Consider the following 23,619-nt stretch of genomic DNA (forward strand, 5'->3'; position numbering starts at 1 on the left):
GGTCAATGTTTTTACTAAAGACGATATTTCCTCAAAAGATTTGTTTTAAATTCACACAAGTGTGATGAAATACTCGGAAACATTCCTAGTAATCAGCACCATGCTGCCCTAATCTTTATGTTGTTCAACAACGGTTCTCCAAACAGTGAAAAGAAATACAAAATGCCATGAATTTATAAAGATGACGTGCTTAGTCTTTTAATATATCGATACACCAGTGACAGACACGTTTAACCTGTGTGCTCGGTGACGTAACGAATACCATTGTTGAAGTTTGTGTGTTTGATCTGACCCTCGACTGACTTTTAAGTTTTATGAAAATAAAATTTCACTAATTTTTTTTAAATGCCAATTATCCATCTTCATACATAAATCTGACTTTACCACTAAACGTTTGACATTGAGTAGATTTTCCAATTTTCTGTATGAAGCTTATGAAAAACTGGACAATAGGAGTCCCCGCCATTGATAATGATGTCAACAGAAGGGAGGCCGGGTTGGTGGTGAGTATTTCTCAATATAGACAAAAAAGGACCAATATATATATGTCTTAAAATAAAATAAAGATTTTAAACATCATGTACCAACCAAACCTAACCTCTTAATACACGAATATAAAAGGTGTCTTCTCAAATACCTACATAATACATAATAACCAGATTTCAAGGAATATTAAAAACGAAGGTTGAAAAATGGTGGAAAATATGCTTTGCACACTTTTAATTATGTAATATGCAACCAAAACATATTGATAGTATATATAACACAATGGCGAAATATCATAAATGTATTTCATGTCCATTTCTCTTCGTATACAGCGAAGTTACATAATGATTGCACTACGACTCTCTACACTTATCATTTATTACAATCAACAGTGGGTATCCGACCATGTTATTAGATATGTATTTTTGCGACCGAAAACTCCGGGCAAAATGAAGCCTCGTTTTCATTTTTCCAACCAAGCCGCTTGCAGAATACATCTATATATATATAGGCCATCCTCGATAGTGAGATTTTCACCTGGGACCGAGGATGCATATAGGACTACATGTTGTACTTTTCTACCAGAATAAAGAAAATGGAGGCGAAAATGATTTCACACACACGAGACAAACTGGTCCAACACATGCCTTTCTGGTACAAGTTTATCAAGTATGTTGAAGGCGATTATAGTGTTTGTACCCAAAATATTCATTTGGGAGAAAGGAATCGCCACGACGTATGTGCATATTTCTTATCCCGACACACGTAGGTGCAGGAAATCTGTTTTATGCTCAAGACGCATTTATCAAGTCTGATAAATGTTTTGTTGAATATTTATATTTATAAACATTCTTGGTTATCCTCAAAATAGGTTTTGCAGTACGATAGATCTGTTATTTAGGTTTTAGACAGAGTATAGCCTCGTCTCATATTAACTGTCTGGGTTGTATATTTGCAGGGACAGACAATATGAGACCATATTCCCAGCAGGAAAAAAAAAATTTAAAAAAGAAAAAGAAAAACTTACTTATAGCTAATATTCCATTCATTGTTGACCAGTCTTCAGTTATGGCTCAGCAAATTAATTCAACCTTAAGTATCAATGCTACCCTCATACATTCTACCATCCTACATGACAATCTAGAATTTTTCATTGACATACCTTGGAAAAAGTTATAATCCAGGAAAGCATCGTGGTTGGAACGACAAATCAGCTTAGCTGTGCTGGGAACTTTTCTGATATTTCTCCATAATTACAACACAAAACAAAAATAGGTTTAAGTATTATTTATTTATCAAACATGATACCAGTTATTACTATGATTTATAAATAATATAACCATTGTTAAAATTACCTTATAAATCTAACCCCACGATGAAATACAAGTAAAATTGTCCAGTTTTGCTCTAACACTACCCCTCAATATGGTTCACACAAAGCCAGCAAATGCGTAACTCATCACTCTGTGTTTGCTATTCTTAATGGACAATTTAACTACAAAACATCAAATATCTTGCACACAAGATTTGTTCAATTATTGTACTCCCGACTATTTAGATTTAACTTAGTCAAATCTAATCATTGTCATATTTTACTTAGTAGCTTTGATACTATGTACTTGAAATTGTCTCAATAACTGGGCAAGGTATCACCACTATTTGTCAGTAAACATATATGAATTAATTAAGCTTTGATAGCACTTAATGATCCACAGAGATATTTGAGCATACATTTCAAGGTGTTTGTATATTGTTTATATTTTGAATCATATCAATAATGGATTTCCTTTCTCTATCTTGAAAGTAAGCATATACCTGTTGACCACAATTTCTGGATATACAACAAGCCCTGCACTCTCCCTCGGTTTATAAAACCATCTCCTTCTAAAAACATTCGATTTGATGGACAGGATCGTACATAATACTAAGCACATCAGTAACACATAAGTAAAATAAATAATGAATACCGATAGAATAAAGTATGACAAGTGAAATATTTTCCAAAATGATTTAAAAAATATCTAAATGTGAAATATACCAGTTTATATTATGGAACATGTACACCCACAGTTTTTTAAGAAGAAATAAATGCGTAAGACTTAACAACCAAATACTAAGGACTGGATAGACCTATGTATTTAAATATGTTAGGCATTTTTTCCATATATAAATTAAGCAATAATTATGATAGATATAAGTTATGTACAAATGAAAGTGTCTCTCTTGAAACTATTACTGTTTTACAAGCAATGCACATCAGAAATAATATTAAACTTTCTCTCAAAACTAAACAATCACTCGGACACATGAACCGAATCCTCAGCATCTTCATCTATACATTATATAAATCATTCAAACTATGTTTTTACTCCAACACTGCAAAGTCTTTTTTCACATATCACATCACCAGATAACACACTGAACTGGTAAAAACCTGGTAACTTTCAGTGGTCAATTTCTTGAATGTCATGATTTTAAAAAAAAATCAACTGTATCCTATGATAGTGTATGTACTCACTGATAATATAGTACTTCCATAAATACATTTAAAGCTGTTTATATTATGCCTCATTAACATATTGACACCATTAGTACATGAAGTGTTAAGATTCTATTTTCATAAGGTAAAAAATTTTTTAGTAGTAATCTAAATAGAATTCTATAACTAAATGTGTCTGAGTGATATTAATAATCCCGTCAGTAACCAGGAAACTTATCATTGTTACTGTACTTTAAGAGAAAAATACTAATGATTTTTTAGAAAAATTAGCGTCATACAAGGGAAATAATGTTTTCTACACCTTTGATGCACGTTTTTTTATCTTTAGTTTTTTCCCCTATTGTAGTTAGCAAGGCACTCAAATTTTGGTCATATTGTTTTTATGAATATTTGAAATAATCATCACTATTGAAAAAATAAATCAACCATAATCAAATCTGAACTTGAAATACATATCATTACAGTTCTATATATATATTACCTGTTAAGAGTACATGTACTAAAATGTGCAGAAACAAATTATGATGGAATGACACAATATAGCACAGCATAACACTTGAATGGCAGAGGTATAAAAAGGTATCCAAGAAATGTACATTGTATATGAATAGATCATCTTATATCATGACCAATATATATAGAGAAACATCCTTTCCAGTCTTGCTCTATTTTTTCGATCCACTGTATAAAACAAAATCATGTTTTAAAAATAGATACAAACATGGATTATCTGTATGCTGTACTTACTGATAAATGTTATCCTGGACAAATGTTCTTAATTACAATCATAAACAACAGAAAGATTTAGTGACCTGATGCTATTTCCCGACATTCTTTGCTGAAGACTTTCAAAACCTGCATTATTTTTTTTAATTTATATACAGCAGTATTTTTCCAAAGTAGTAATTATAAGACAGCACAATGTAAGCAGCAAATATTGATATTAGTCAGGAAATTGAAATAAATATGTACACAACTACTGCCAAGATGTTCTCAAGTATTACCACTGAATTACCAACACAGCCAGCATGAAGTCTTACTTCCCCCATATACCCGGTAATACAACTTATTGGTGAAATAGTGTATACTCTGTTAGTATATGTAACAACTCAAAGTTTTAGCATGTAGTATATAGAGACATGATTGTTTAAACAGGTACAAATCACGCAAAACTTCATAAATCTTAAACTGAATCAAACCAACAAAAATCCTCCAAGTAATATAACTTTGTGAAAATATCTTAAAATAAATCCTAAGTCAAAATGTACATATTTACACTTACACTTTCCACTGTAATTCCACTAACATAAATATCTCACTGACTCATACCAGACAACATTCATCTCCAATGCATAGACCTTATGACCTTCATGGGCAATACACGTACATGTGTACATGGAAATGTTGAAATGACAAAATAAGCCAATACAGATGAACATTAAATAAGACCTACATACAATCACATAGTACAAGCATTCTTAATGTTTACTGCCAAATTTTGATTAACCATATAAAATTTCTTGCTAAAAGGCAAAATTTTAATGTCAAGGCTGTCTATAAAGGTCACTTAAGGGAGCAGCCTTTATATAGAGGTTCACCAACTATGTTCTGGGAACATATACCAGTGGCCTTTATACAGAGGTTCACCAACTATGTTCTGGGAACATATACCAGTGGCCTTTATACAGAGGTTCACCATCACTGTTGGGAACATACACCAGTGGCCTTTATACAGAGGTTCACCATCACTGTTGGGAACATAAACCAGTGGCCTTTATACAGAGGTTCACAACTGTGTTGGGAACATACACCAGTGGCCTTTATACAGAGGTTCACCATCTCTGTTGGGAACATAAACCAGTGGCCTTTATACAGAGGTTCACAACTGTGTTGGGAACATACACCAGTGGCCTTTATACAGAGGTTCACCAACTATGTTATACCAGTGGCCTTTATACAGAGGTTCACCATCTCTGTTGGGAACATACACCAGTGGCCTTTATACAGAGGTTCACCAACTCTGTTGGGAACATACACCAGTGGCCGTTATACAGAGGTTCACCAACTCTGTTGGGAACACACACCAGTGGCCGTTATACAGAGGTTCACCATCACTGTTGGGAACATACACCAGTGGCCTTTATACAGAGGTTCACAACTGTGTTGGGAACATACACCAGTGGCCTTTATACAGAGGTTCACCATCACTGTTGGGAACATACACCAGTGGCCTTTATACAGAGGTTCACAACTGTGTTGGGAACATACACCAGTGGCCTTTATAGACAGCTATTTGTTATATGGAAGTGGCTTTGAGATGGTTATTAGTTTTATATTCTTACATAAATTCTGAAATATTTCCTATTAAAAGGATATCTGGCATATGCACCCCGATATAACTGGAAACAAGTTTTAAAATGTTTGAAAGAACAGCATAACCAAAATTAATTTTCATGTATTAACAAAATACAATACTTAACAAAGACTTAATATCTCCCTTGAAAACCTTTGGATGTCAACGCATTGTCCTTAACACATACATACCAGTACCTCTTTTGTCTTGTGTCCAACAGAACTTACCTTACAGAATACACTACATATATACAATGAATACACCATTTGTGTCCCAACCATATGTCAGATTTCAAGAAATAATTTGATAAATCACATCTAAAATCGCACATCCGTCAGTCAATCTTGATAGCCCCATAAATTTTTCGGATGAAGAGATAAGCAGCGAAGAAGCCGATGGTGCCGGTTAGGAGCCAGAAGGTGAGAACCATTAAGAATGTGTAGCCAAAGTACAAAAGTGTTGGAATGAACTCTGTAATCTCAAGCTGCAAAAAACAGACAGTTTACAGTTTAGTTTCAATATTTCTGTTTCGTTGAAATATACAACTTGGTCCTAAACCTTTAATATATATTAAATTATCATTGTGACGACCAAAAATTTCTGAGTGTTTGAATTCAATAGTAACTAGATTTTTTATGAAAATTCACAAGAACATGAACCATGATATGGAGTCCTCATATCACAAATTATTGAGTCTGAAGTACAAATGTAGATTTAAATAACACATTTTCATATCTTTACAAATATCAATTGAAATTATATCTCTCATCAAGTTTTTTTTCATTCTACGTAGTGATTTCTTTAATACACCACAGGTAACAAGACAACATGCTTACCTTGGTAACGAAGTAAAATAGAGAGTAAGCTAGGACGTAGACAGCTGATCCTCCAGACACGATGAATGATCTCCACCACCAATGGTAGTCCTGGGAAAATATAACACAGTCTATACTGTACCATACAGGGAAAAGCATACACATAAATCAGGGCAATAACTTTAAATTATAGATTTGAGAAAGTCCTAATATTTATGAATACTACACTCATTTAATTATTCTGTATCATTTACTCATTCGAGTTTAAAATACTGTAATGCATACATGCCATACTTTCAGGAGACCAATAAGGGAGATTGATGATTATTTTAAGGGAGTTTTGCCTAAAATAAGGGAGATTTGTGTGCGACATGAATATTACATGAATATCAACATTTTTACTCAATTTTAAAGCAATAAACTAATTTTGAAAGTGATAAAGAATATTTATATTTGTTTTGGATATTGATCATATTGTATATGCAAACAACAAAAAGTTGTATAAGGTAAAAATGCAATAGTATACATTTAGATTCTGATGATATGAAATTATTTTTTATGTTACACAAAACTTTTCACAGCTTTATGCATATTACATAACAGCATTTGAAAAGGGTATATTATAATTACATGTAGCTAAAGATTAAGACAAGAAAGTTAATCATTTATCAGTTTGGATTTTTCTTAAAATTAGAAAGCTTGATCCACTCTGTGGGAACACATCAGTTGGGAAAATATCACCATGAAATGTCCTGTGGGATACCTTATGTTGGACCATTTAGATTATAAAAATATTCCAAGTGTGCAAGTGTATACATGAAGTCATGAGAACTGAAGATGTTCATGTTAGGAGACTGCACTGTGCAGTAAATCTTATCACGATCATTCTAGATTTTGTATATTGTCTCTGTCATGGACTGTACAGTCATTGTAAACATCATGATTGACCACTACGACCACCAGTTGTGCTAATTTTGATAGCTTTCTAAAAGAAAATATCGGATTTCAGCTTGCTATCACTGATCAACGATACACATGTTATATGAAAAACATGTGTGATTTTGCGTCTGACCAGCTCTGTATCAATTACCATCATCAAAGTATGGTCCTAAAAGAAAACAAACAATAATTCAAGTCTGTTAGCAAAGAGGGTTAAAGTTGTTTGTAAGCGACTTGCCTTTAGTTCATGGTGATAGATATTCTAGCGCAAACATTACACTTGCCAGAGCTTCGTGTGAAAGCCGTGTCCAACAGGCGCCATTTTAATTGAGTGATCACGTGAACAGATGGATCACGTGATCGCTAAATTTAGCCAAATCTCGCGAGAAAAACTACTGAATTGTAAACAAATATGGCGTCGGCAAAATTACCGGAGGGAATTACAAAATACGGGAATTTGGGCTCTCCTGCCGGGAGGAAATAAATGACTTGAAAATAAGGGAGATTTTGTCTCACGCCGGGAGGTATGGCATGTATGGTAATGTGTGCACGTGTCTTTCAGTGATTTAATTGGCAGCCTTCACTCATCTGAGTTTACAATGTGTTTGAATTATCAATATAAGTGGAACTTCAACTTACTTTACAAAAGGGTCTACACTCCTTCATTGTTATGTGGAAAAATAACATTCAGATGACCTATCCAAGAATTAGGATTTTATTTTCGATTATGATACCTGCTTTTTATAATTTTTCCATCGGTTCTTCAGCATATTTTTTAATCAAGATCTTATATATATAATGTTTGGTCACAGCAATATAACAGTACTAATTATTTGTAGTTATTGGGCCTTTAGCACATATTTCCAGCACTATGCCATCACATACTCCTTTACATAGTGTAGAGATAAGTCAACAGGAAACTATGGCACAAGTTTGAGAGGATGACCATCATCTATCACCATAGTACCTACCTCCCCACACAGCTGGAAGTAGACCATCACTATTGAAATCTGAGACACAGATATCACCAGGATCACAAACACCAAAAAGAGAAACCCGAAAAGGTAGTAGAACTGGTTCTCCCAGATAGCCTGAAACAGGAAATGACATGTTATAGATAGTAGAACTTGTTCTCCCAGATAGCCTGAAACAGGAAATGACATGTTGGTAACTTAATAACACATAGATCAAAATAAAACAAAACATATGTACAATTCTCCCTCGTAGCCTGTAGGAAAAGATGGTATTAAACTAAGAAACATGAAAATTAAAAATCTTTGAGAAAAAATCTGTATACTTTCATAGCAATTGCAGATACTTAACATTCAACTTAACTTTTTTAATAAGTAATTAGTACTTACTGTGAAAATGAAGAAGAGTTCAATAAACATGGCTCCAAAGGGTAGAATACCAGCCATCATCACCCTGTTAAATATATACAATGTCATATAGAATACCAGCCATCATCACCCTGTTAGATATATACAATGTCATATAGAATACCAGCCATCATAATCCTGTTAGATATATACAATGTCATATAGAATACCAGCCATCATAACCCTGTCAGATATATACAACTGTCATATAGAATACCAGCCATCATCACCCTGTCAGATATATACAACTGTCATATAGAATACCAGCCATCATCACCCTGTTAGATATATACAATTGTCATATAGAATACCAGCCATCATAACACTGTCAGATATATACAACTGTCATATAGAATACCAGCCATCATCACCCTGTCAGTCATATAGAATACCAGCCATCATCACCCTGTTAGATATATACAACTGTCATATAGAATACCAGCCATCATAACCCTGTCAGATATATACAACTGTCATATAGAATACCAGCCATCATAACCCTGTCAGATATATACAACTGTCATATAGAATACCAGCCATCATAACCCTGTTAGATATATACAACTGTCATATAGAATACCAGCCATCATCACCCTGTTAGATATATACAATGTCATATAGAATACCAGCCATCATAACCCTGTCAGATATATACAATTGTCATATAGAATACCAGCCATCATAACCCTGTCAGATATATACAATTGTCATATAGAATACCAGCCATCATCACCCTGTTAGATATATACAATGTTATATAGAATACCAGCCATCATAACCCTGTCAGATATATACAATTGTCATATAGAATACCAGCCATCATCACCCTGTCAGATATATACAATTGTCATATAGAATACCAGCCATCATAACACTGTCAGATATATACAACTGTCATATAGAATACCAGCCATCATCACCCTGTTAGATATATACAATGTCATATAGAATACCAGCCATCATAACCCTGTCAGATATATACAATTGTCATATAGAATACCAGCCATCATAACCCTGTCAGATATATACAACTGTCATATAGAATACCAGCCATCATCACCCTGTCAGATATATACAACTGTCATATAGAATACCAGCCATCATCACCCTGTTAGATATATACAATTGTCATATAGAATACCAGCCATCATAACACTGTCAGATATATACAACTGTCATATAGAATACCAGCCATCATCACCCTGTCAGTCATATAGAATACCAGCCATCATCACCCTGTCAGATATATACAACTGTCATATAGAATACCAGCCATCATAACCCTGTCAGATATATACAATTGTCATATAGAATACCAGCCATCATAACCTTGTTAGATATATACAACTGTCATATAGAATACCAGCCATCATAACCCTGTCAGATATATACAACTGTCATATAGAATACCAGCCATCATAACCCTGTCAGATATATACAATTGTCATATAGAATACCAGCCATCATAACACTGTCAGATATATACAATTGTCATATAGAATACCAGCCATCATAACACTGTCAGATATATACAACTGTCATATAGAATACCAGCCATCATAACCCTGTCAGATATATACAACTGTCATATAGAATACCAGCCATCATAACCCTGTTATATAAATACAATTGTCATATAGAATACCAGCCATCATCACCCTGTCAGATATATACAATTGTCATATAGAATACCAGCCATCATAACACTGTCAGATATATACAACTGTCATATAGAATACCAGCCATCATCACCCTGTTAGATATATACAATGTCATATAGAATACCAGCCATCATAACCCTGTCAGATATATACAATTGTCATATAGAATACCAGCCATCATAACACTGTCAGATATATACAATTGTCATATAGAATACCAGCCATCATAACACTGTCAGATATATACAACTGTCATATAGAATACCAGCCATCATAACCCTGTCAGATATATACAATTGTCATATAGAATACCAGCCATCATAACCTTGTTAGATATATACAACTGTCATATAGAATACCAGCCATCATAACCCTGTCAGATATATACAACTGTCATATAGAATACCAGCCATCATAACCCTGTCAGATATATACAATTGTCATATAGAATACCAGCCATCATAACACTGTCAGATATATACAATTGTCATATAGAATACCAGCCATCATAACACTGTCAGATATATACAACTGTCATATAGAATACCAGCCATCATAACCCTGTCAGATATATACAACTGTCATATAGAATACCAGCCATCATAACCCTGTTATATAAATACAATTGTCATATAGAATACCAGCCATCATAACCCTGTCAGATATATACAATTGTCATATAGAATACCAGCCATCATCACCCTGTTAAATATATACAATGTTATATAGAATACCAGCCATCATAACCCTGTTAAATATATACAATGTTATATAGAATACCAGCCATCATAACCCTGTTAAATATATACAAATGTCATATAGAATACCAGCCATCATAACACTGTCAGATATATACAATTGTCATATAGAATACCAGCCATCATCACCCTGTTAGATATATACAATTGTCATATAGAATACCAGCCATCATAACCCTGTTAAATATATACAATGTTATATAGAATACCAGCCATCATAACCCTGTCAGATATATACAATTGTCATATAGAATACCAGCCATCATAACCCTGTCAGATATATACAATTGTCATATAGAATACCAGCCATCATAACACTGTCAGATATATACAACTGTCATATAGAATACCAGCCATCATCACCCTGTTAGATATATACAATTGTCATATAGAATACCAGCCATCATAACCCTGTTAAATATATACAATTGTCATATAGAATACCAGCCATCATAACCCTGTTAAATATATACAATTGTCATATAGAATACCAGCCATCATCACCCTGTCAGATATATACAAATGTCATATAGAATACCAGCCATCATAACCCTGTTAAATATATACAATTGTCATATAGAATACCAGCCATCATAACCCTGTCAGTCATATAGAATATCAGCCATCATCACCCTGTTAAATATATACAACTGTCATATAGAATACCAGCCATCATCAACCTGTCAGTCATATAGAATATCAGCCATCATAACCCTGTCAGATATATACAATTGTCATATAGAATACTAGCCATCATCACCCTGTTAGATATATACAACTGTCACAATACCAGCCATCATAACCCTGTTAGATATATACAACTGTCATATAGAATACTAGCCATCATAACCTTGTTAGATATATACAACTGTCATATAGAATACCAGCCATCATCACCCTGTTAGATATATACAACTGTCATATAGAATACTAGCCATCATAACCCTGTCAGTCATATAGAATACCAGCCATCATAACCCTGTTAGATATATACAACTGTCACAATACCAGCCATCATAACCCTATTAGATAAATACAACTGTCACAATACCAGCCATCATCTAGAGGAACACAAATTTACAAACTCTAAAACAAATCTATGTACAATACTATTTTTCTCCAATTAAAATCAGTTTCATATGAAATTTCAGGCCTTACCATACTAATCCATAAATAATTATTTCTCTTCATCGTTCATAATTAAAAAAATGATAATGTCATACCATAAAACTGATTATTAATGCTATGTATGTAAAGTTAATTACATAATAAAAATTCTTTCTAGAGAAACACAAAACAAACATTCGTAATTTCAATGCCATACCTCTCTTGAATCAGAAAATTTCTGGTCTGGACGATGTGATAAAACTTACCCAAGAGATGGATTCATGTACCACATTTGTTCAGGCACTTGGCGAGGAATCTGGTTGGTCCTTACTGGGTGTTGGTAAGGCTGCAATATATTTAAAGTTAATAGGAGCTTTTCTAAAATGAAAATAGCATTGAAATACTGATGTTTCTCTTCTGTGGGACTTGTAAATCATTCAGTACCTGATCCACAACCAGGCTAACTTTCATTACTTTCCCCAGTATAGACTATTTATACAACACTTTCCTGCAGATGAGTGAACAATGGTTTTTGTTTTCTCAGAAACTACATTTTTTTTGTGAAATGAAGAACTTTTAAAAGCATGTATAGTGATAGCGGTAGTACCTGTTTCCTGAAGCCAAAGTAGGATCCGATGAAGACCAGTGGGGTGGAGATTCCAAACCACATGCATAGTAGGGCCAGCATAGTGGTGAACGGTAGCTGTAATGGTGAAATACAACAGTGAGAAGTAACTCAATCTAAACCACGGAAACTATACCTACAAAAACTGTGAAGTCTCATATAATTTGTTTTGACAACTTGATATACCTTCTGAAAGATTAAGCAAGTATCCAACTTACCGCTCCAGAAGAGTGTTTTCCCCAAATGAAAAAGTTAAGGAAGAATGTGGTTCCGAACAGAATTCCTGGATAGAAAAGTGATGTCTGGAAAAGAAAATTTAAATAAGTCACAACAAGTCTGGAAAGGAAAATTTAAATAAGTCACAATAAAACATTTTTTTGTCAATAACTCAATAAAAACTTAAATGGTTGTCTTTGTTCTCCCTTCCGTTTCTCTTAGTGCTGTTGTGATGATATGAACTTTAAGCCAAAAAACATACAATACAACAAACTTTCAAGAAACGTTTTGTGTTTATATTATTATATTAATCTATATCAATATTTGTGAACTCCCCCCCCCCCCCCCCTTCATCTGTTAAAACAGAAAGTGCTAAGGTAAACAACAATTATTACAAAACTCATCTTAAAGCATCCCCTTGTACAAGTGTATACCGATTTATTGTTTTCTATGAAAATAGAACACTGCTACAGTTTTTTTTCAACAATTATTATAATTCCTTCATAAAAGATAAAGGAGTAATCTACACAAACCTGTAGGGCTGCCTTTTTCCATGTGTTTCCTTTCATTGTTTTGTACAATCGTGAAGAGAAATAACCAGCAAACACTCTGAAATAAACAGTTCAACGATTAAATTCATTATTACATAAACATGCTGAATTACAGTTCACCAACAAATGCAGGTCAAAGTTGAAAATATAGGTCAGTGACCTACTTCTGAAACATGACAGACCACCTAACCTACCTTAAGTTAGAACACGTACCCCCAAGTCTAAAATTCAAGTGACAAGTAGTGTCAATCTAATTAAAAGTAGACTTGTATTTATCGCTCCTCTATGAAATCGTCGGTGTGATTTTCATTCTTCAGATGTTTAAATACCTCACGTAATATTCCTGAGGTATTCCGATGGTCGATAGCCACGGTAAACAATATGGCTTCGCCCACTCCAGCTCACCGAGAACACCACAATAAATTCATAGTTTTACAAACATTTGCTGTTTGTGTGTTTTTTTCCCTTAAACGTAGGAGAGATAGACAGTGAAGGCAACAGTGTTATGAAAAAATTGTGTGAAAGGGAATGAAGTGTACGGTAATGCTTTTCGAAATCCAGTTGGCAACACAATTCGTCCTGTCAACGAGATATTGTGTAATCACTTTCTGTTCTCCTTTCAATGTAACCTCCAGAGGATTATCAACTTTTTTTATTACCGGTGCCCATTAAGATAGTCTACCGATAATGTTTGTAAAATTTTACGTATTTCAAATCAAGCGCTGAAATGGGTATTAAATACTAAGGGGACGCAACCGAAAGCTCATAATAAGACTCTTTGTCATTGGTTGATTAATGACGTCATTGACCAGTTTTCATTGGCTTATATTTGAAGCTCAAATGGTCATGCTGAGATGGCCTCGAACGAGGTATTGTTAGATTTTGTATTGCAGTGTATCTTAGAGTATTGTAGAGGAGTGGAAATTACAAGTCTAATCTTAATTAGATTGCAACTAGTGTATGAGAAGATTCTGGACAAACTTTTTCTTTGAAGTAGGTTCAAGGTCAAAATGTAGGTCAGAGTGTCCTACTTTTGATACATGACACATTCCTTTTCCAAATTACATTACTTTTTTTTCTGAAATCCACTAATCAATATACATACCCCATGAAGACGAATAAGAATGTGGAAGCAGTCAGCAGGGCCCCTCTGGAGGCTGGAGATAACATCCCCAACATGGCAAACACTGAAACAGAGGACAAAGGTCAACATGGCAAACACTGAAACAGAGGACAAAGGTCAACATGGCAAACACTGTAACTGAGATCAAAGGTCAACATGGCAAAACACTGAAACAGAGGACAAAGGTCAACATGGCAAACACTGAAACAAAGGACAAAGGTCAACATGGCAAACACTGTAACTGAGATCAAAGGTCAACATGGCAAAACACTGAAACAGAGGACAAAGGTCAACATGGCAAACACTGTAACTAACGTCAAAGGTCAACAAGGCTAACAATGAAACAGAGGTCAAAGGTCAACATGACAAACACTGTAACTAAGGTCAACGAGGCTCCCATCCCTGTTTGGTTGTTCTGTTTGTTTGGATTTAAGTGTCGTAAAGCCATAGCCATATAAAAACATGATGATATTCCCTGTGCAATAAAGTACATACCAATAGTGATTAGAGCCATGCAGAAGATTTGGAGTCCTGACCCGACCAGTGAGGCAAGCAACTTGGTATGTTTTGGTGGCCTGAACACGTCACCATGGACCAGTTTCCAGCCTGTTTCCTCCATGGTCTCCTCCTACAACATGAACATCATGTTTTATGGCCAAAATATGTTTTTGTTATTCCCTATGACACAGCGCGACTATCCACTCGCATTTTATGGCCAAAAATTAATGTAGGATGAAATAAAAATAACTTGACTGCCGAACCAATTACATTGAACATCAGTTGAATTTGAACCTGATTAAACAAGAGAACCACTTAAGATGTTATGGTAGTACTTACAATATCATCATCTCTGTTGTATCGGGCGATATCCTTCCTCAGTGTCCTCACCATAATCATGGTCAGGATACCTGAAATGTCAAAGCAAACAAGTCAACAACAACATACCTTAACAAAACACATTATTCAAACCTCTTGTCATTTATATTCACTTACAGTAGTTTAAGTCCAAGAGTGGCATCCTTATTCAGATTTCAGACATTTTAAAATTGGGGTGAGTATTCATTTTAACTCAAGTTTTAGAAAACTTTAAAATATTCATATTTATTTTAATAGGACACGAGACCTGATTTCAATGTACAACTTTTGACCAATCCCAGAGGCACTTCCACAGAAAATTTAAATGAAGAGAGTGTTGACAATTTTCTATATTCCCTGTCAAGTAATATATGAGGGATACAGGGTAATTGTTGTGTTTTTATATACATCCACAAAAAGGCTAATACACATATAATGTACCTGATAGGAAAATAACAACAACAACACTGTTGATGATGGAGAACCAGTGAATCTGTACATCGCTCATAGTAAGGTAGGTATCCCAGCGAGATGCCCAGCGTAGGTCACTTGATTCCCAGTCTACTTGGTATGAAAACAGCACCTCAAGATCTTCTGGAAAACACAGCAGGCAATGGTTTTTGGTCAGATTTTCAAAAATTTAAAAAAGATAATTATAATACAAAATTGAGTACAGCCAAGTGTTCCTGACACTATAGGCATTACAAAAAACATTTAATATATAGAAATGCTATAAATGAATAAGAAAATGAATTATCATGCTCGTAAAATAAAGGAAAAGACAATTAACTGGTATTAATACCAAGAAGTTCATAGGAAACACGAAGTCAAGGGCAATAAATAACTCCCTCAAAAATTATCTAGAGGGTCCATTTTAAAACTTAATCAAGAAATCATTATAAAAATGCTTTATAAATTTAGTTAAGATTCAACAAATCAGTATAACGTGAACAGATGAATAGACACTGGCATTTCTATGTCTCGTTGTGTAACTGTTACACTCCTACTGATCTGTTTGCTCCAGTGATCTTTAGACCAGTCATAACCCTAGCTGAGCTAGTCATCATTGTTAATGGTATTTATCTCACCTTTTTCACTGACTGCCTGAGGATCAGCAGCCCCTTGACCTTTCACCTTACAGGAATTATCTTTTAGCTCCATAGCATCAAATTTAACACTAAAATGACAACATTGCATTCTGGTTATCACACACACACAAACGATACATTCTCTTACTAAAGTGGCCATATACATTTTACAATGCTATCCATAGGATAACTGAGAATTTGCAGATTATACACTACAGGTTCAACTTGGATGCATTCAAGTTTCAAGTAAATTAGATCGCCACTTCCCCATATTTTCTTTATAGGACCATTCTAATAGACATACATGGGAAGGAGTGTATAATAGGTACTTTTTATCTTTTCTAAAGTTCACTTCAAAAACAGTAAAATTTCTGACCCCAACAGGGCAAAAAGACCATCCATAAACATGCTTTATCAACTGCCCTCATCTCTTTACTGTCACCTAATTTACAACCAAACATATGTTGTCATCTCTTTTGTCAATGTCTAATTCATAGTATCTGTTTTTTACTTCAATTTACCTTTTCGCTTCAACTTCAAAGCCAACCACACGGTACTTTTCTCTGTAAAAATAACAAACTGCCAAGTCAATAGATATTGTAACTACTGATACATCTGAAATGTATAAATCCTGAGGAGATGAAATCATGATTACAAACACCAAAACACCAAACCAACATGTATGGCTGACATTGGCTAGCCAGAACATTTTTTTTTTTTCTTTTTTTTTTTTTTTTGAAACTTAACATTTTATTTTATTCAAATATACATCGATAAATTACATCACATATTCATTTTCGATCCCGTGGTTTTTTTTTTTTTTTTTTTTTTAAATATGAAAAATTATATTTCTAAAGATAACAAATCTCATTTTATTGTTACTTTCATGTTCAAAAACTTGAGTGAAGAAAGAAAGAAAACTTACCCTTCTTCTTTGTGATACTTCAACAGAAGCTTCAAGTGGTTGTTGACATAGGCCTGGAAATTTGGAAAACAAAAGGATTTATTTTGATGTTAACATTAGAGTTTCTGAATATTCTTCTTTCAATATTCAGAATAAGTTGGTAGTTTGTATGTTTTTGTTAAACCAAATTTTGTTATGTTTTTAAATTCTTCAGATTATGAATTCAAACTAAAGGGCTTTTGTTGGATGACACCTCTGAAAATGTTTTCAAGTACATCCACTAAACCAGTGATTTTTTTACCCCTGTTAAAGTGCGACTTCCGGTACTTTCCCCTCGTGGTTTTTTCCCAATCTGACCCTTTTTTTCCCAATTGGCTTGTAAAATAGTTCAATGAAAGATTAAAAAAAATACCTTAAATGTCCGTGTTTTAAGGTCATCGGAAGCAATAAAATATTTCAGATTGATTCATAGCGTGTTTGTTTATAATCTGTCGTTTCCACACGAATACACGCTTTCATACATCTCGGTCGAGGTTTTTAGTTAGTCGATAATCACGGTCACCAAAACGCTTCAAATAATACTACTACGTAAATACCAAGCTTCTCTAAGACCAAGACCACCGCAACGAGTCAAGGTCACCGAGACAAAATGTCTCACAAGGCCTATTGCCAATTGAGGGCAGAAACTGTCTAGCACGGTATGTGAACCTAGTCCTAACGTTACAGTTACTAGTGAGAGTGATGTTTTGTTAGAGACTGATCATGATGAGTCTGTCGCGATCGGCGTTTGTGTGTATGTAAAGGTATGAAAACAGTTTACTGGTTCAGTTTGTTCTAAATTAATTTTCAATATTAAACCATTAAACAAATTAAAGGTTGTCCATTAATGTATTTGGGAGAAGACTTTAAATATAGGTTAAGCCTGTTGTCTAATCCCATGTATTAATACAAAAGTACAATGTACAAGAAAATTTGTTGAAATGAAATGAAACATTGAACAGGTTTAAATGTATTAATAAAAAAAAATCGAAATATTTATCTTTAACCGATCTGTCGACTGGCCAGTATCTATACTGGGTGAATAATGTTACACTTTAATTTTAATTCATCATCTTAGAATTCATTGCACTGCTTTGATGATTTCACTAATGATTAGACCTAGCCTATAGCTACTTATAATTACATGTATATCTATCAAATTCCAGTGATGACAACCGTCGTGAACAGTTTTAGAAGGAACTTTTGTCTTTCAGTTACTGTGACAGACAGTATACTGTTCAATGAAAATCTTTATCATGAATTCGTTTGTTTATTTATTATATTAGCACACAAATGCAATAACTGTCTGATGGTATACTCTAGTAACTTAGCATATTATGGTAGGTTCATCGTCGTAAAATTCCCAATTTGAACTTTTCGCGCAGCAAAATTCCCAATGAAAAAGGGCATGGGCACTTTAAATGAAAATGTAAAAAAATCACTGTAAACCTACCTAAAGGAGCAAATAAGCTTGTAATAAGACAATTCAGCAAATTACAATCCCCCACCAAATGGTTAATTTTGTTCCAAAAATGGACAATGTTGTTCCTTTAATTTAATGTAGGTCAAAGTGACCTGCTTTTGACACACCACCTCACCTTGGTGAAAATATGTCTCAAGTATGAAGTTCTAATGACAAACAGTGTAGGAGATAGGGCCCAGAGAAGATAAGCTGAAGAAGAACAGTTGGACACAACGCAAAAACTAGTCCCTTGGTTCTGGTGGGGGACTAAGTACTGTTTTCAGAGTCATACATACCACATTGTCTTTGACGAATCCTAGCTTATAACCGTGTTCATATTGAGGCTCCCCAGTCTCCAGCATCTCAAATTTGGTAGCACAAGGCAAGTTGTCCACAATCCTAAAATTATTTATATTTGTCAAAAAGTTTACCAGACAGTGAACTTATTACCATAACACATTTAATATAGTAGAAAATGGCAGTAAATGCACATTTCAATCCAAAACAATATACAGTTTGTGATCATTGTAATTACCAGAGTGTATTCAATGTACAGAGTTTGAATTATTCATACTTATGAAATCTGAACAATATTTAAATGCCATTGATCATTTATCATTGAAACACAGAGAACTAATATTTGTCACAACTGTTTTTTAACTCACAAGTGGACGTAGTAGGCATGTTTGATCCTTTCTATGAGCTTCTTTGACTGTTCTTTCTTCATCTTGACAGAGCACAGCTGAGTGCAATCCTTATTATTTGCCATTTGAACCTAGTGATCAACAGAATGTAATTACAAAAAAAATTAAATCATTAAATCCAACAATGACCTTCAACAAAATACAACATTGTAAAATATATATCTACAGAAGGTATTCTTTCGTCAAAGGAATTATGACATGAAGAAAAGAAGATTCCCACTGACAATTCTTTATATGAATGATTCTTAAAATGTCCATGAAAATGAAAGAGTATATGATTGATATTGAGTATACTCGGTAATAAGTACATCATACCAGTACATAAACTTTATTTTGATATGCCAAGTACAATGTACAGGTTGTATACACTATTCTTCCCATGTAACACCATTATGATAAAATGGTTACACCAAGAGACATATAGCACCAACATTATTGACCTTTCTGTAGTGCCATATACCATGGTTACCTTTATTAGGCAAGTGATCTATATATATATAATACAGGGAAAAGAATTAAGATAAGTATGATGTAAGCTTACCACATATGGGGTGTTGACAATCCTGTCTCCTCTCAGAACCTCGCCTGAAAACAAAATCCAGTCAAAGTTTTAGGTTGAGTATCAAATTAATTGTATTCTCCAGAAAAAAATTAAACATTTTTAATCAACTGACTTGTTCATCAAAGATTTTGAAGAATCTTCCAAGCAAGATAGTAAGGAGTATATGAAATTTGAATTTTGTCCGAGACAATAAAGATGAGTAATTATATTAAGGGACTGGAAAACATAAATTTTATATATGAAAACTCTTAACTTTAAATTTAATAGACATTCTCCTTAAACCTACCTATCAAAGTTTTCTTTAATTCCTTTGTTTTAAGTCAAAAATGTTTTTCAAGTACATGTACTTCATAACTCAAATATTGTTAACACTTGGAAAAATCTTGTGGTAGTTTTAAAAACATTTCCAGAACTATGCTTTGCATAAATCACTGATTTTTCACACTGCAGTTTGTTATGGTCATTTTTTTTCTTTGTCAAATGAAAAGAAACCTAACAGACAATTAGATTAATCATAATATAAAGCACTCAAATTCAAACTATTTCATAAATGTTGTTCAAACATTGATTAAAGTTGATATTTACTTCAAAAAGGTTACATGTTTTCTCATGTTAATATATTGATTAATTTGTACCACATAATAATAATGTTTTACTTACCTAGATTTTCTATCTTGTACTTGATACCCTCTTTTGGCTCACAGAATGGCAGCGAGTAGTATTCATATGGAAGTTGTGTTTTCACACTAGTCATTTTGACAGCCTGTAACAGATACATTTGTTAAAGTATTCAGAAACATGTCTTGACAACCTATTATTGTTTGATAATTCAGGACTTTCTTGGTAATTTTGGAACATCCACTAGGTACCAAAGCAATTATAAGGTTTAGCATGGGTAATGCATGTATATTATTGAGCTAGCACAACTCAGTTTGTGGAAGTGAATGTATGAGATTGTCCCTCATTTTATAGTGATGATTTGGAATTGGTAGCAATTGTTGGGTTATATTTTCTCTATAACATTATAGTCATTTCTAATCTGTGTTAAGTTTTGTTAGAAAAATCTTGGACAAGTTGATTAATTGTGCGCATTTGCAAATTTGAGTGTTTTTCCAGCAAAGAAATAAAACAATACCAATTCTTTCCTACTAATTAAAGGATCGTTAATATTACATGATTGTGTACATAATAATCTGATTGCATGGTTTCATCTTGCCAATTTGATTATACAAATGCAGCATTAAATCTATCAAAATAAAGACAATATTGAGATATGTGATCAAGTGATCACAAATGAATGGCCAGACACAAAAAAATTACGACAACTATGTATACATGCATTGTTTTGATGGTCGGCTGGCTGGATCACGTGTCCTGTTTGCTTAGGTAATGGAGCAAAACTGATTTGATATTCAGAATATTCAGAGGGATCAGTATTTTTTTTAGGTATGGTACATATATATACAAAATGGTGAATGGGTATGAAATGGTCATGGTATGAATTGAGTGTATTTCAGCTACATTACCTTGACTTCTACCAATTCAGAGTTAACAAATTCCACCGGAGCCACACCGGGAACATAGAAACCATGGCATATCTCAAAAGCTAACAGCAATAACAGTACAGATTTACTGAACTGTTTCATTTTCTGAAACAGGAAACAAAATTTCTAAATTTATGTTACATATTCCACCCTAACATCACTGAAACCCATCATAGAAATCAACAATCACTAAATGATATATTTGAGTATGTTTAACAAGTTGGTGATAGTCCTTTATTTGAGAAACTTGTTTAAAACAAATTATGACATGCAATACTGTCAGATTAGATTTACAGACAGGTTACAACTCTGCATATATGGGTACTAGTAACAACTGTTACTTAAATACTGTTACTTAAATAAACACCAACTTGTTAAACTTATTCAATTGAGAAAAGCAAGTGTGCCTTCACCACAGACATTGCCCCGAGAAGTAGTCAAATCCCTTACTGAAACAAGTGGTCTGCAGCGAAGACACTTTCCCGCCAATGCATGACATAGATCCTAAGCTAGCGATCATGGCTACCGAGGCACCCAAAAAAACATGTCTCCTTGAAAACTTTTTAGTGATTTCATGATTTATTCTATCCACTAATTGACTTTGGATGTTGTCAAAGCATTTATAAAGGCAATGTGATTCTTATTTTGTCAAATTCAGATTAAAGGTTCTGTCAACTAAGGCCTTTTAAAATCACAGGTGCTCAGTTTTGGGATTTTGTCTAACATATATGACTTCGGTTACAACCACATTAGTATTCATATATAAATTCTGAAACATTTAAGGGGTATTCCCGAGTGCAATGGCCGACACAATCAGTTGAAAACAGGTTATTCAGAAAACGTGTATAAATATTTTTACACAAAATTAGTGACATGGCTTTCTTTACTATCTGTCAATAGGTGGCTTCTGGTTGAGCTAAATGAAGGTGTTCTCATACACGATTGCATGTACATTTGTACTACAGGTATTTCATTCATACCCAGAAAGTCTTGCAACTTCATGTACTGTTTTGGATTATCCATATTGTGGACCTAGAAATGAATGTGATTTTGTGATGTTTCTCGTCAGTTTTCTGCAAAAAGCTTGATAGGTTGACATAATATAATATACATAAGTACAGGATACACATGTGAATGTAAGAAAATAATTTATCTTTCATGAAACGAGAATACTGCAGACTCGTGAACACCGATAAAAGTATGCGATAATTATCATGAAAACGACAAATTTCATTTTTGCCAACATTTCCCCAATATTTTATCCTCTATTGACGTCAGTGAATAACTAATTTTGTGTGAAAACATTTCTATGCTACATGTTTACTGATACATCGATAACCCCGATTTTTATAAGGTTTCAGAATATATATTTGAATACTTGATTTATCGTGTTGTGGCTGTAACTCAAAATACCGAAACAGAGCACCTGTGGCTGTGCCCCAAATTTGACACCGAGTGACTGACAGCAAAATGTTTGAAAAAATCAGTATAAATATAAACACATAAAAAGTTAAATTAGACATAATTATGCAAAAAACATCCCCTTTCAAAACTAATTGGAATGTCATGTTGTATGAATCACCCTCTTTATAGGTGTCCATAACAGAAATGACTCGATAATGTGAACATTTTGGTCAGATTATTATTTCGACGAAGTCTCACCATAGTCGCCATCTTGATACAAACGTGGAAGTTCTGCCGGCGAGATGAAAATACATAATATGTTGTTAGAATAATTTTCAGTCGAGCATATGATTTTAAATAAATAACTTATATTTTGTCCTTGAGTTAAGAGAATGTGACTTACTGAAAATATTAAATTAACATGTTGGTGCTGAAGTCCTGGAAGTGATTGATTTGGAATAGTCCATCTGGAGGGAGATTGCGTCATATCTTAGTCGAAGCATCGGTATATTTGTAGTTTATATCCACATCATTTAAGTTGACG

General features: G+C 33.7%; 1 protein-coding gene across 2 annotated transcripts; it reads right to left on the bottom strand.

Moving 5' to 3' along the window:
• Nucleotides 1-1,758: 1,758 nt before the first annotated feature.
• On the bottom strand, nt 1,759-23,577 carry LOC117325875 (transmembrane 9 superfamily member 4-like). Of its 2 annotated transcripts, none has more exons than XM_033882372.1 (21): nt 23,479-23,577; nt 21,654-21,776; nt 20,788-20,890; nt 20,107-20,150; nt 19,527-19,636; nt 19,158-19,260; nt 17,382-17,434; nt 16,978-17,019; nt 16,457-16,545; nt 15,810-15,962; nt 15,351-15,421; nt 15,009-15,141; nt 14,496-14,577; nt 13,373-13,448; nt 12,842-12,925; nt 12,606-12,701; nt 12,265-12,344; nt 8,455-8,518; nt 8,065-8,184; nt 6,176-6,265; nt 1,759-5,823 (listed from the first exon to the last, which is right to left on the bottom strand). In XM_033882372.1, the coding sequence occupies exons 1-21, from the start codon at nt 23,560-23,562 to the stop codon at nt 5,674-5,676; spliced, it is 1,950 nt and encodes a 649-aa protein (XP_033738263.1). In that variant the 5' UTR covers nt 23,563-23,577; the 3' UTR covers nt 1,759-5,673. The 2 variants fall into 2 exon arrangements, with proteins under 2 accessions (XP_033738263.1, XP_033738264.1); XM_033882373.1 differs by having other exon boundaries at nt 23,334-23,525.
• Between the last annotated feature and the right edge of the window lie 42 nt (nt 23,578-23,619).

The sequence above is a fragment of the Pecten maximus genome, chromosome 4, assembly GCF_902652985.1.
Source record: "Pecten maximus chromosome 4, xPecMax1.1, whole genome shotgun sequence".
Taxonomy (NCBI): domain Eukaryota; kingdom Metazoa; phylum Mollusca; class Bivalvia; order Pectinida; family Pectinidae; genus Pecten; species Pecten maximus.

Excerpts from the sequence above, each read along its gene's own strand:
- LOC117325875 (XM_033882372.1), bottom strand. The coding sequence starts at position 23,562 with ATGACGCAATCTCCCTCCAGATGGACTATTCCAAATCAATCACTTCCA. Across the intron at positions 12,926-13,372 it reads GGAAAAAGGCAGCCCTACAG|ACATCACTTTTCTATCCAGG; the intron begins GTTTGTGTAGAT and ends TTTCTTTTCCAG. Across the intron at positions 8,185-8,454 it reads AACTCTTCTTCATTTTCACA|GCTATCTGGGAGAACCAGTT; the intron begins GTAAGTACTAAT and ends TTCCTGTTTCAG.